General features: G+C 44.6%; 1 protein-coding gene across 2 annotated transcripts in view; it reads left to right on the plus strand.

Annotated features, from left to right (window-relative positions):
- DOK5 (docking protein 5) overlaps window positions 1–15,126 on the plus strand; it is a 664,757-nt gene that overhangs the window by 590,748 nt on the left and 58,883 nt on the right. For both annotated transcript variants that reach the window (XM_086929014.1, XM_086929015.1), the window contains exon 6: window positions 2,195–2,330. In XM_086929014.1, the coding sequence (XP_086785140.1) occupies window positions 2,195–2,330 (136 nt within the window). The remainder of the gene's footprint in view (window positions 1–2,194; window positions 2,331–15,126) is intronic.

The raw sequence follows: 15,126 nt of genomic DNA on the forward strand, positions 1-15,126 counted from the left end.
ATAGCGATAATTATCGCTAGTTGTTGGTAATATGCCCCTCTGTTTTCTCTCACTTTATACCACTACCAATCCGCATTTGTCTCCCTTTCCATTGACCCCCTTCTCTCGGGCCCTGCTTGTCCTATAATGTATTTTAACCTTATATGCCAGAGAGAATGTTGGGAAATCTGAAGCTTCCCCCCAAAATAAAAAATCTTACTGACCGAGCTACGCCCCTGGCAGCAGAATCCCGTCTCTGCCCTTTCAACTCACATTTCTGTGATTTGCATGGCTCTGCTGTACATTTGTACACTTCAGCGATTCCCCGAAAACATTAAAGCTTAAAGTGGCGGCCAGGGCATCTGACGGCTGCAGGGCTCTAATGTCCCACGCTGTTCCAATGAAAGACATTTGCAGTGGGCGCTGCCGCACAGCAGACTAGTTTGAATGTACAAACACTAACATTTCTTCTGGAATATGGCACTCTAATGTTTGAAGCTATCAGTAGTAATCTCGATTCGCCGTACATTAAATACATTAGAACTATATTAGTCGTTCTTGCACACATTAAGACGTGAAAACATTCATAATTCTTCATATTTTGATTAGGTATTTTTGCTCATATATAATTTTTCTGTATTGTCCGTTTGTGTCACTTATTCTGAAAATTCAATAAAATATTTTGAACTCAGGACGTAAAAACATATTTGCATTGGCCGACTGGTGCAAACATTTAATTCATGCGCATTTTGCCCTCTTCAATCAGTGTAGTTGCTCATCTCCAAAGCATTCACTCTGCCTTGGCGCTAATCTTTAAAGCCGAAGCATTTACGCTCTTCCTAAAGGTGATTGATCTCTTCTGCTCTCAAATATAACCACCCATTGCTTGTTCATCACATTCTTATCGCCATTCCAGGTTTTCATAATTAAATGGTATGTACACTTCAGAAGAGAGTATTAAAATGCCTTCTTGAGTCATTACCGAGTCCATCCTTTTTCAATTAAAGATGCAAATGCTTACTTCCAAGTGAGTGAATCCTTGTTTCCTTAGCTTAATAATCTTTCCACCCTTGTGGCTTCTGACTCCCTCATTATGCACATATTACCCTCAATATTTCACAAAAATGGTAGTAGAATGCGCGATTGTATCATTTATGTAGCACATGTATAAAAGAGGGTTAGATGTTGTCTACAGGCTTTAAAATGGTGTAATAAGAATTCATTTTTAAAGGTGTATTCTGATTAAGATGTGATTTGCAGAACAAGTAAGTCAGACCTTCTTCCTTTATTGTAACATTTTAATAATAAGCCACTTCTACCAAAGGGCTCTAGTATTATTATTCTCAATTAAGCAACCAGGCCTCGTGACTATCATTGGTGTGTCACCATAGATAACTCAATGCTTGAGCAGTAGGTTTCCTACAAGCCAGCCAACAGGCATCATTCATACAATTATAAACATGTACAAAATAACAATCTTCAAAACAACAAACATCTCTTCCTAAGAGGGGTTGACAAGATTCATCCAAATGCAAATCTTCTAGAAGGCCTAACAAAAATCCTCTCAAAGCAAATATTCTACCCACAGATGGGGTAACCAAAACCGAAATACATGTCCTCTATGATAAACTGTGAGATTCCATGTAACAAAATACCTGTCTTCAGGCTTTAATACAGTATAATAACAATCACCCCTTAAATGCCTATTGGCTTTAAAATGTGCTTTTCACTATAAATAAGTCAGACTACTGTCTTTGCCTTAAGTTGACTTTTTATAATAAAAAGCCTTGAAGTGTTTGTTACCATAACTAAATGTTTATGGTTTTAATTGACTAAAAAACAAAAATCTACTTACTTAACGTAACCAATTCACTCCAGTTGTGTCGAGCATAACCTTTCCCCCATGGCAAAAACTGCAATACAGGCACTTTCTTAGTGGAAGCACATAACATCTGACACATCAAATACTACACTCAAGGTAATCAACATTTAGGTGGAGACAACATAATTTCCTCATTAGTGTTTCTGAAAACTGCTTTTCTGTTGTCTTTCTGCTGTTGTGTTAGGCCAGACTTAAGTCACAGATTTATTTATGTTCTAAAACCATCCGATATATTCATCATTTTAGCCCAGTTTTGCTGATAAGCATGACGTATTATCACATTTAAGACAGGGAGTTGTGAATTCTTATTCACTTATGTTTTTTTCTTCTCAGGATGTGTGAAACGGGTGAAGGCCTATTCATCTTTCAAACTCGAGATGGAGAAGCAATCTACCAGAAAGTTCATTCAGCCGCATTAGCCATAGCAGAGCAACATGACCGTTTAGTGCAGAGCGTCAAAAACTCTATGGTATGTTTAGTACTTCTTGTTGTTACTCGCATCTCATTATTCTTATGACAAAAACTCTTCAAAATGTATTTCCAAGAACCACATCTCTGCAAGTGATCTGTATATATTCTAAGGAATGTTCCCTACAGTGTGATGCCAAGACTAACACAGCGTATAACAGGCTTGCAAACATACAATAATTAAACAATTGGGCTTTTTATTAAAATCTTAAATACTTTTTCTTAGTGGGATGTGTCTGCATTTGCATGTGAGTCAATTATATATCTTACCATCCACATTTTTTCTCCTAGGAGATATCAACACCTAGCTCACGGAGTATTACATGAATTCTGATACATTCTTACTAACCCTGAAACACTTAACTTTTTTCAACTAGTCACTCCCCTACTCACTTGGAAAGCCACACTTGTGATGATATTTTTTCTTCTGTAGTGTAGTGCTAATCTTAGTCAATGTAAACGATGCAGCTGTATATGGTGAGTTCATTACATCATCTATTTCACACTTACCCATTCCTTGAGAACACCACCATCAGTTGCTACTACCATCCAGAACTGCGCTCTAGAAATAAAAAAATCCTCACTTGTCGAAATTTCGCAGATTGCGGAAAGGACAACAAATCCTTTTGTTATTTAACCCTCACACACACTATTGGTGTCAGGCTTCATCATCGGGTTCACCCTCACTCCTGACTCCTGGCCAGAGTGGGCTCGGCCATATTTCAGGGAGCTCTTAGGAGATGTAGGCCAGGGGGACTTAAAGATAAAAATCCTACTCTGTTCCCCAGGTATCCTTTTTATTCGCAGGGATGTAGTGGATTTTAAAAATAGTAAAAACTGATCTTTTTTTAAATATTGGTCCTATGACCCTAATAATCTGCCAACATGTTTCAGCCCAAACTTGTTCTAAAGGGTCCAGGGCTTTCATCAGGGCTCAAATGGTTCCCTACTTGGCATTGACAGTGATTCACTCTATATATTGTGGTTGAAGGAACAGATAGCCGTAACCTTCGTGCTCAGTAAAAAGGAGAGCCCGGATAGACGGAGACCAAATAGGTGAACTGAGGGTCAGGACCTTTGGCGCATGTTTGACTACAAGGCTGCCCACACCGCTATCCTTGAGATACCATTTACTCTCCCGATTTGGGAGGAATTTTTTCTAGTATCCCGGAGAAGGGAGATAAGTATTCCCCCCTTTTGTAGGCAATGAGAAATCTCAGTCTAATCATGTTATTGGAACTACAAAGCCAAAATAATAAAAAGACCAACAATATTTTTGTTCTGTACAATAAAAACGCTACCAAAATCTTCCTTACATATTCTTTGTTTCTCAACTCTCTAGACATATAATCAACAGGCTAGAAGAAATCTATAATATTGCAGTCATGTAGTCCTAAACCTTATCCCCTTGGGCCAAAACAGCCGTGCCATGAAGGCAGTATAGCTCCATTATTTTCTGTGGCAGGGAGTTGCAGTACCAGAGGCTCACCATGTGTGGTGCTGGACTCACTCAAGTAATGTAATGTAATGTAATGATGTCTTGTAAAGCACATGAATCACCCCACATGGGGTACCTCCGCGCTGTAGACCGCAGGGGAACCCATCCTGGCTTTCCCTGTGAGATGGTCTCCAAGGTGAAACCAGGCATCCCCGGCGTATGTGGGGGGCCGTTGTGGAGATGAGGCAAGCTAATGCCCAGAGTTGCTGAGTGTGATCCCTGTTCGGAGCTGGTATACATTTATGACTGTGCAGTGTCATTTAATGCTTTAATAACTAAAGAAGTGCAGTTTGTGAATTACAATAGGCTTACTATTTTGTGGGTGGGTGAATATCCATCGCTAAGCCCCTCCTTAAAGCTCACTAAACATCTCCTTACTCATCCATTGGCCCCTCCCATTTTATAGTAAGGATTGCCCATTTTCCAGACATTCTAATGTTGTCCCTCCAATAGGCAGTACTAGAATGTAGGCTTACTTATGCGAAGGTCTCCTCATTCAAGGAGGAGAATTTTGAGGTTTGGACCCCTGCAGATAGGTTAGTGAATATAATTTAGTGGTATGTGAGTACTCCTATTCTAATACAACTACATCTGCCACATCAATGCAGTTTGTGAATAGGCCCGAAGCATTCTATATATTGTCTTAAAAATATTTATCCATTTAAGTTAATAATGAAATATCGACAATCAATAGAGCAATACTTTGTAAATTAAATTTAACCCACAATATTTTTCTTATTGATATTCTACCACACAATCCTTTCGTATATAATATGGAAGCAGGTACATTAAAAAATAAGCAAATGCATCTACTAGAATGTTTCATCAGTCGTAATGTGTAACATAAGTTTTCCATATCACAACTTGAAGTATTATTCAGAAAAAAAACAGTATAATCCCAGTTCATTAATTTCCATTAAATCCCCTCATTAGCGGAAGATTTGCATTCCCTGAAGCCTAATAGTAATCCTCATTTAAGAAGCTCTTGTTCTTGTACTGATTTTCTAAAGAGATGTAGCAGATGTAAATGGGATTAAATTGTATAAAGCACATTTGTCAGTTTCTATTATGAAAAAGTTATTGCAAGACAATATTGGTACAAATGAAATTACTATAGTTTTTATGTTGTTACTTAAACTCTGTGAGATAACGCTGCTACCCTGTTTTTTTTAATTGAGATTTAAGTTTTTTATTGCACTCTACATTTTTATAACAGACAGTAGAGTAGAAATTTGAGAAGATAAATTACCAAGAGAAAATATTACAAATGTCCCCATTAGGTGCATATTAAATGGTATATGAACATGCATACCATTGCAGTTCACATTTTTAGAGAGACTACTGCACCAGAGAGGCCCTTACTATTTTTATATTTACCAAAGTTAAGTGGACAATTCTTATCATTCACTGAATAGAGTACCCTAACATTCTTCAATGACAGAGTATACTCACCCATCAATTACATCTTAATTACCCTAGCAGACTGGATTCCACACTCAGATGGCAAGTTGTCATTGAGAGGAAAAAGTGATTATTATCCACTGACTTTCACACAGATAAATAATACCTGTGACAAATCTTCTGTGCTTGTCTGTCCTGAAAGGCCCCCCTGAAAACTGAGGGTATCTCAGAATAAAAGAGGTAGCTTTCGACAAAGAAGCATAGCTATGGTTACTGAAATTACCATACTTAAAACATCATTCCTCCAACAAACACAATGTTAGTGACTCACTAGCATCTAGAGGTCACAAAGATACAATATTCACTCTCTTCAGGAAATTATCAGAAACTTTCTCCCGGTGGATATCAAAGCCCCCGAGGATAAATCCATGAAAACAAAAACAATAAAAAAGTCATGCACATATCTGGTTCAATAAAAAATATACTCTAAAAAAGAAACAAATTATTTGGTCTCTAATAGAATGAAATTCTCTCACGAGATATGGAGCTTGAGAAAACCATATAGCTTTTTAATAGAAAAAAAGAACTACATGCTATCACAGGATATGGAAAGAATTTCACCAGGCAGCAACAACCAATGACACAAAAAGCTTCTGGGGATGGTGTTGTGGGGGGCTTCAGAAGAGTCATCTATACTTAACCACAAAATCTTCGAAAGGGACGGAGTCAACCATTTTCAAGACATCATTCAAAACAACTGCCCTCCAGATTTTCAGAACGACACAAGGGTCCCACAAACCACACACATAAACCATATAAAATTGCTAATGAAAGAATAGACTTATAATAAAATGAAGAATGATTCTCTTTTAATCAAATAAAGAAGACCCAAAACTCTTTCCAAATGAACTACTCAAATACTTCCCAAACAGTTAGGCAAAAAGTTTGCACACACTTTTCCACCATTGCATCGAATCATGCTCTTTCCTGGACTCAGCTAAATCAATCAATCAATCAGCGTACTTGTAAAGCGCGCTACTTACCCGTAAGGGTCCCAAGGCGCTGAGGGGAGGGGCGGGGGATGCTGCTACTGCTCGAATAGCCAGGTCTTAAGGAGCCTTCTGAAGGCGAGAAGGTCTTGTGTCTGCCATATGTGGGTAGTGGTGGTGTTCCAGGTCTTGTTGGAGAGGTAGGAGAAGGATCTGCCGCCAGAGGTCGTTCGTTGGATGCGGTGGACAGCTGCGAGGGCGAGGCTGGCGGAGCAGAGCTTACGGGTGGGGGTGTGGAAGCTAAGTCTGCTGTTCAGGTAGGCTAGTCCGGTGTTGTGGAGTGCTTTGTGTGCGTGGGTGGGGAGCTTGAAGAGGATCCTCTTGTCGACGGGGAGCCAGTATAGGTCTCTCAGGTGGGGGGTGATGTGACTGCGGCGGGGGACTTTGATGATCAGTCGGGGGTGGATGCGTTTTGGTTGCGTTGTAGTCGTCGTAGGTGTTTGGCTGGGATTCCTGCGTAGAGTGCGCTGCCATAGTCCAGTCTGCTGCTGACGAGTGCCTGCGTCACCGTTCTTCTTGTTTCGGTGGGGATCCACTTGTAGATCCTGCAGAGCATGCAGAGGGTGTTGTAGCAGGAGGAGGAGACGGCGTTGACTTGCTTCGACATGGAGAGGGAGGAGTTGAGGATGAATCCTAGGTTGCATGCATGGTCGGTGGGTTTGGGTGATGTTCCCAGTGTGGTCGGCCACCAGGAGTTGTCCCAGGCTGAGGGGGTGGGTCCAAGGATGAGGACCTCTGTCTTGTCCGAGTTCAGCTTCAGACGGCTGCTCCTCATCCAGTCGGCGATGGCCTTCATTCCCTTGTGGAGGTTAGTTTTGGCGGTATGTAGGTCCTTGGTAAAGGATAGGATGAGCTGGGTGTCGTCGGCATAGGAGATGATATTGAGGTCGTGATGGCGGGCCACTTGTGTGAGGGGGGCCATGTAGACATTGAACTGGGATGGGCTGAGAGATGAGCCCTAGGGGATGCCGCAGATGATGTCAGTGGCTTCAGATCGGAAGGGTGGGAGGCGGACGCTCTGGGTTCTTCCGGAGAGGGAGGACGTGGTCCAGTCAAGAGCCTTCTCTTGGATTCCCTCTTCTAGGAGGCGTGTCTTTAGAGTGTGATGGCAGACCGCGTCAAAGGCGGCTGACAGGTCCAGGAGGATGAGGGCTGATGTTTCACCATTGTCTAGTTGGTGCCTGATGTCGTCTGTGGCGGCGATGAGGGCAGTATCGGTGCTGTAGTTTCGTCTGAATCGGGACTGCGACGGGTCCAGGATGTTGTTGTCTTCCAGGTGGCAGGCCAGTTGCATGTTGACGATTTGTTCAATGACCTTCGCCGGGAACGGGAGCAGGGAGATGGGCCGGAAGTTCTTGAGGTCTTTGGGGTCCGCTTTGGGCTTCTTGAGGAGGGCGTTGATTTCGGTGTGCTTCCAGCTTTCAGGGAATGTCACTGTTTCGAAGGAGATGTTGATGACCTTCCGTAGTTGGGGTGCAATGGCAGCGTCTGCTTTGTTGAATACGTGGTGTGGGCATGGGTCAGACAGAGATCCTGAGTGGATGGAGTTCTTGACCTTGCGTGTCTCGTCGTCGTTGACGTTGGACCAGGAGGTCAGGTGGTTGGCGCTGGTGGTGTTCACAGGAGGGGTGGTGTCTGGCGCAGTCGGTGAGGTCGTGGTGTTGAAGCTGTCGTGGATGTCAGCGATCTTGCGGTGGAAGTAGACGGCTAGTGAGTCTCACAGTTCTTGTGAGGGCGGGATGTCGTTGGCGTTGAAACTGGGGTTGGGGAGTTCCTTTACGATGCTGAAGAGCTCTTTGCTGTCATGTGCGTTGTTATCCAAGCGGTCTCTGAAGTAGGATCTTGTGGCTAATCTGATGAGGTGGTGGGGTCTGCGGGTGGCGTCCTTGTGGGCTGAGTGGTTGTCCGGTGTGCATTTGTGGAGCAAAATCTTCTCCAGTTTCTGGCATGCACGTTTGGAGGCCTGGAGCACGTTGGTGTACCTTGTTCCTCTCTTGTTGACGTGGCTGTTGGAGGGTTTCATGAGTGGGGCAAGGGTGTTAGCGCAGTCGTCGATCCACTGTCTGAGGTTGCGAGGCTGCAGCATCTGGGTTGGTGGGGTCGGTGGGTGGGTTCTTGGCGAGGGAGGTGGTCAGCTGGTCTTCGGTGACTTTGCTCCAGCAGTGGCGAGGCAGCTGTTGAGTGCAGTGGTGCGTGGGTGATTTCTTGAAGGTGAAATGGATGCAGCGGTGGTCGGTCCAGTGGAGTTCGGTGGTGTGGTCGAAGGCGACGTGGAAGCCTGTGGAGAAGATGGGTGCTGTGACGAGTTGTTTGAGGCCGAGGTTGGCGAGGTTGTCGATCAGGGTGGCGGAGTTGGCATCGTTGTTGTTCTCGAGGTGAAAGTTCAGGTCCCTGAGGAGGATGTAGTCCATGGAAGCGAGTACGTGGGTTCTGGCGAGGTCGGCAATGGAGTCGCTGAACTGAGCTCGTGGTCCGGGGGTCTGTGGATGAGTGTTCCTCTGAAAGTGGTGTTGGGGTCGCTGTGGATCCGGAAGTGTAGGTGTTTGGCGGTGTTGAGGGTGTCGTCCGCGTGGGTGGGAATCTTGAGGGTGAACTTGTGGACGATGGCTATTTCTCCTCCGATTCCATTGTCGCGGTCCCTGCGAGTGATCTTGTAGTCGTTCGGGATGTCTTTAGCGATGTCTGGCGCCAAGGAGCTGTTCCACCAGGTCTCGATCAGGAAGGCCCCGTCTGAGGCTGAGGTGTCGAGCAGATCCCAGAGCTCAATGGCGTGTTTGCATGCGGAGCAGGTGTTGAGGAGTATGCAGTGGAGGTGGTTGGGTCCAGTCTTTGGAGGTTTGGTGGTTCTGTCGCAGGTGAAGCTGCAGGTGTGGCAGGAGAAGGGTCAGTAGGTCTGTTTTGGGGCGGCTTGGAAGCAGGTGTGGTTTCAGCCGGTGTTGAGTGCGCGGAGGGTGCTGACGCCGGAGTCCAGTGGTTCTGGCACTGGGCGCGGTCCAAGCGCGGACGGGTACAGATGGTCTTGCTTTAGGCGCGCCAGCGGAGCGCCCGCTGTGCGCGTCCGCTTCTCGGCCTGCATATGAGGTGGCTTGGGAGGGAGGAGCAGCTGGGAGGCGGGAGCGGGGAGGCCAATGGGTGTGTAGGGGGGCGGGGCCACAGGGAAGCAGCAGCGGGAATGACCTGAACGGGAGTGGTGTGGGGCAGGGGAAACTGGTGCACGGGCAGGGGTAGGTGAGAAACAAGCTTAGGAACACGGAGGCAGCAAGCAGGTGACGAGCAGCGGTGTGGGGGCGACTTGCCTGCAAGTAGGTTTGAAGGTCGCTCCTGCTACCGCTGTTTGGCCTGCATATGAGGTGGCTTGGGAGAAACAAGCTTAGGAACACGGAGGCAGCAAGCAGGTGACGAGCAGCGGCGTGGGGGCGCCCTGCCTGCAAGTAGGGTCAAAGGTCGCTCCTGCTACCGCTGTTTGGCCTGCATATGAGGTGGCTTGGGAGGGAGGAGCAGCTGGGAGGTGGCAGCGGGGAGGCCAATGGGTGTGTAGGGGGGATGGGCCACAGGGAAGCAGCGGCGGGAAGGGCCTGAACGGGAGCAGTGGGGGGCGGAGGGAAACTGGTGCACGGGCAGAGGGAGGCGAGGAAACAAGCTCAGGAACACAGAGGCAGCAAGCAGGTGACGAGCAGCGGCGTAGTGGCGACATGTCTTCAATCAGGGTCAAAGCTGACAGCATGATAGTCACAATTTACTAGAAAGGCTAGATATGGGACCCAAAATCATATAGCCTATCAGTTTAATAGAAAGGGAAGCCAAGATCTTCACCATCGAAATTCTAAACAACATCCAAGAATGTGAAAAAGACACATGCATCCTTTCTATCTGTCAAAGTGGATTCAGACACAGTGGGCCCGATTCTCAAAAATAATCTGAGACAAAATCCTAACTTTATGACCTTCGTATTCACAATGGGCATTTAGGAGTAGTAAAGTTAGAAATCCTAACTTTTCTACTCCTAAATGCCCTTTGTGAATACCGAAAGTTGTAAAGTTAGGATTTTGTCTCAGTTAAACTTAAGTTTTGTTCTTCCACAGGACCAGTATTTTTGGTTTGCATATAACTTTGGTACTTTTTGACAAATCTTCATGAAATTTTTCAAAAACGTCCTATCCGCCTCAGTCCATCATTGAAGGTTTTTGGGTGATCCATAAATTGGGGGTCTAGGAAAAGGGGGTCCCAAAACGCATATTCCATATTCATTTTTCATAGGAAGTATTATTCCAAATTTGGTAGAATGCTAGCTCTTAATCCAGAAAGCGTAATTTGTTGTGGTTTGGTGTAAATCCTTTCAGCAGTTTTAGACAAATTAAGTGTCAAAATGTATGGTTATTTCAAGCCACAGAGGCTTCATGGAGCAGACAGATCTCTAGATAAGAACTGATTGGCTACTACCATCTAAAAAAAGACATGACATCAGCCATTCTCAGACTCAGGGACTAAGTCCGTGTCCTGGTGAAAAAAACATATAGCATGGCTGGGAAACAATTCCCTGCCCTCTAGGCCTGGTGGGGAACCCCCATTTTGGGGCAAATTATTTTTTCTCAGTGACATGACCTCCTGTGCTTCTTGATTATGCAAACCCCGGAAATGGGCCAGGGCCCAGGGTGTTATTGCATTTAACATTTTATTGGGGGGTTGCAACCCCATGTCCCTGTGCCCATCATTTTAATTAAGGGAGGGTAGTATCATTGGGAACCCCAGGACCGCCCCCTGTGGCGGATACTTACTTAGGGGAGGGGTGTTGGGAACACTCCCTGGGCTGCTCACCAGCCCCTGGGACCCCAGGCCCCTGATGAAAGCAGTGTCCTGGGGACCCCATCCACCGGGATACTGCTGTTTCTTTCCCCGGAGAGTGCAGTCATAGCCTGCCAGCACTCTCCTTGCCAGGAAATGCAACTTTGCTCCCGCCTAGACGGGAGCACAAACAAATGCTGCTCCTGCCATGGCTGGGTGTGCAGAGCAGGAAGGGACAGCTAACAGGGCAATGGCTGCTCTGCAAGGACAGTGCTCATGGGATTGAAGTAGTGCATGAATCTCTGTTGCTACTTTACCATTTTACAACTACTTTTAATGTTACACCTAGCCAAATACAACATAAGAAGCATTCGCATTTCTCTGCTATAAGTCTCACAATATTACTGAAAAACATAAATGGATGTCTCTCTACCACAACAGTATCTACACCTCATAAATTCACAGAACAAACTTCAATTTTAATCTAAACACCAAAAATGATGTGACATATTTCAACTGTACCCCTCTAGAGACTAGTCTCATCACTAATACCTTAACTCAACATATGCACTTCCAATTTGAAATCAACATCTACAATTATGCGGTATACTACTAATGTACATATCCACACACTGAAACAAACTGCCATAATCAGTAATCCCTATTCCAAAACACACATAATACTATATAGAATTTATATTAAACAACATTACAAAACACTGCAATAAACATTTCTTCATTACAAAATATATCTCAAACTTCACATTTCATGATTTATATTTTATCTTTAATAACAAAGGCACCACATAGTACACCTCACAGATTGATAACTCACCTTTCAAATTGATTTGTAGATTATGAAGTATCAGAATCTCACATCAGATGTATTTATGCACACAAGCAATATAATGCACTGCTCTTAGCAAAACCAATAATGGCAAACTTTCCCACTCTTTCTGTACACATTTTAATTTTTAATTTAAAGGAGCTTGTAAAGCGCTTGGTGACGCCTCTCGGCGTGTCCCCGCGCTGTGGAGAGATGTGTGAAGGAGTAGAGGAAAAAACCCATCAGCAAGTGAAGAGGCAAGTTTTTAATTTCTTCCTAAACAGGATTTCATTATTCTCCATCCTGATATCCGCAGGAAGAAGGTTCCATTTCCTGGCCGCCAAAGTCCGGAAGGATTTGCCTCCCATTCTGACCTTTTTGGGGCGAGTGGTTCTGAGCAGACCCATACCTTTAGACCTAAGCGATCTGCTCGGTTCATAGACAGTAGCCAAATCCGACATGTAGGCCGGTGCTCTGTGATGAATTATTTTATGGCACCACAGCATAGCCTTAAAATCAATCCTTTTCCTGATGGGCAGCCAATGGAGGGCTACCAGAGAGGGGCAAGATGGAGCTCGCCGAGGGAGCCTTAAGACCAGGCGAGCTGCCGAATTTTGTAGCACCTGCAGCTTTTTAATATTTTTCTCAGATGTACCCATGAGCAGCACATTTCCGTAATCAATACGGGATGTTATCAGTGCCTGCGTCATGGTACGTCTGGAATTAATAGGTAACAGGTCAAGGGTACGGTTCAGAGTTTTCATTACCCCGAAACATTTGCCCACCGTTTTTCTAATGTGGCTGTCAAAGGACAATTTATTGTCCACCCACACACCCAAGTTCTTCGCCTCTCGGGATGGGGAGGGCAAAGGACCAAGGCAGCTGGGCCACCACTCATTCGTCCATTTAGCCTCATTGCCTCCTATGATGAGGACCTCCGTCTTTGACCCGTTCAGTTTCAGACAGTGGTCGTTCATCCAAGTGGCAAGTTTAGTCATACAGGCATTAAAATTGTCAGCTTCCTTGGAAGGGGCTTGGGTCAGAGAGATGAGGAGCCTCGTGTCGTCGGCGTAGGAGACAAGCTCCACGCCGAACGACTGCACTACCTCTGCCAGTGGGGCCATGTATAGATTAAATAGGGTAGGGCTCAGGGCAGAGCCCTGAGGCACCCCCTGCTCCAGCCTCACCCTATCGGAGAGAGAGCTCCCCCTTTGGACTTGAAAGCTTCTATCCAGCAGGAAAGCCTTCAGCCATCCCAGTGCCTTATTGGTGACTCCAGCTTTATTTAGACACTGTAGCAGGATGGAGTGTGCTACAGTGTCAAAAGCGGCACTGAGATCAAGCATGATGAGGGCCATTGTCTTTCCCTCATCTGCTCCCATTCGTAGGGTTTCGGTAGCCCTCAGGAGGGCTGTCTCCGTTGAGAACCCTGATCTGAAACCCGACTGGGATTTGTGGAAGACATTATGGGTCTCCAGATGTTCCATCAGTTGGGTGTTAGCGATTTTTTCTGCCAACTTGGCGACATACGGTAGAAGGGATATAGGTCGCAGATTATCCATTACGTCCACACTGATGTTGGGCTTTTTCTTAATAGGTAGCACTATAGCCTGTTTCCATTCCTCTGGAAGACAGGCGGTTGAAAAAGATGTTAATAACAGGTGCCTCAGGTGGGGTTCCAGAACTGAGAAGGCTTCAGCTAATATTTTAGGAGGAGCCGGATCTCTGGGCGATCCTGACTTGATCTTGTTGCATATTTTAGACAGCATTTCATTGGAAGGGACTTCAAAAGATTTGAGACAGACCGGTGTGTTTACACTTTCCTTATTTTCAACGAAATCTGTGGCTGTTATTTATAGATGTAAATAACAAATCACAATGCTTCCCAGATTATTTAAAATTCTAAAACACATTTCTGTTGGTTACACATATCAACCCATCCAAACTGACTTCTAACTGAACCCAAAATGCTTCTGGAATTTTCTTGAGTCGCGCCTGCACTGTGCACCATAAGCGATGGCACCCCAAATCCATACGGGAGATTAAAAATATTTTACAAATAATTTTACCACTTTTTTTTTGATAATACACTACTTCTAAAGATAGCACAGACTTGGGAAATCTCACTGTAATAACATATTACTTTAATATTTATAACAAATTCACAATTTAATGTCACAGTTAACTTTCTAACCTACCTCCATTCTTCTTAATGGCTGTTTCCATAACAACAGTTCATGGAACACTCTACTGAACTCACAGGTCACAAGTTCAGCACACAATGTTGCAAATACAAAGTGTGCTTGACTTTCCAAAATATGAGCTTATCCTATCTAATGTGCCTTTCAAACAATTTTTACTAACCAATAAGAAACATGCTTTTTAAACACTAAGCCGCCTGGAAAGTCTGAAGATGAAGACTTACAGAGAGATAGAAATATTCAAGATCATCGAGGCAAGCCCATGAAATCACCACAAAATCTTAATTTGCCCCCTGAAGCAACCCCGTATATGGTTATTTTGACAAATGTACCTCCTTTACTACATAATACCTTTAAACACTTGTCGACCCTGAGGAACAAGGCATTACATCTCCTTGGTTTAAGGACCGGTATTAAAAATACCCTCTTCTCAGAATAGTACGGAGAATGGGGGGGTTGGGTACCTCTAGAAAAACTCTACGTGGACATTGTGTGGTATTAACCTTTGGCTGACTATCTTTGGTGGGCGTAATTTTGGACAGGGGAAGCACTGGACCTGTCAACTCTAACAATATAAACATTCTCCCTCTCAGTTATTTCTACCAACCACCAAGACATTTTAAATTATGTTGGCCATCACTTGAAGGAGGAGATTTCATAGGGAATAGGGAGCCTAGATTTCGGGTCGCTTTGAGTAATCGCTTTGATGCCCTGAACTTATTGGAAGACGTCGACTGACTGGCTCTGGGGACTCAAATCCAACGTAATCCTGTATCTGTAAGCTCCGAAAGTAAGAGCAAGCCCAGACCGGCCTGGGTTGGAAATGACTGTCTATTCAGAAAAAAAGAAAAATTGCCCGGGAACAACGGAAGGCGATAAGGAACTATAACAAGTGCCCTATGTCAAACCACATACTCGTTAGGAGCATGAGAAAAAATTATCGTAAAATGGTGTGGAAAGCAAAGACCAAACACAAGGAAGAGACGTGGGTAAAATTGTTAGTGGCCAGCAAAAAGCGAAATACGAGGGATTTTTGGGGC

This window comes from Lissotriton vulgaris, chromosome 7 (genome assembly GCF_964263255.1).
Source record: "Lissotriton vulgaris chromosome 7, aLisVul1.2, whole genome shotgun sequence".
Taxonomy (NCBI): domain Eukaryota; kingdom Metazoa; phylum Chordata; class Amphibia; order Caudata; family Salamandridae; genus Lissotriton; species Lissotriton vulgaris.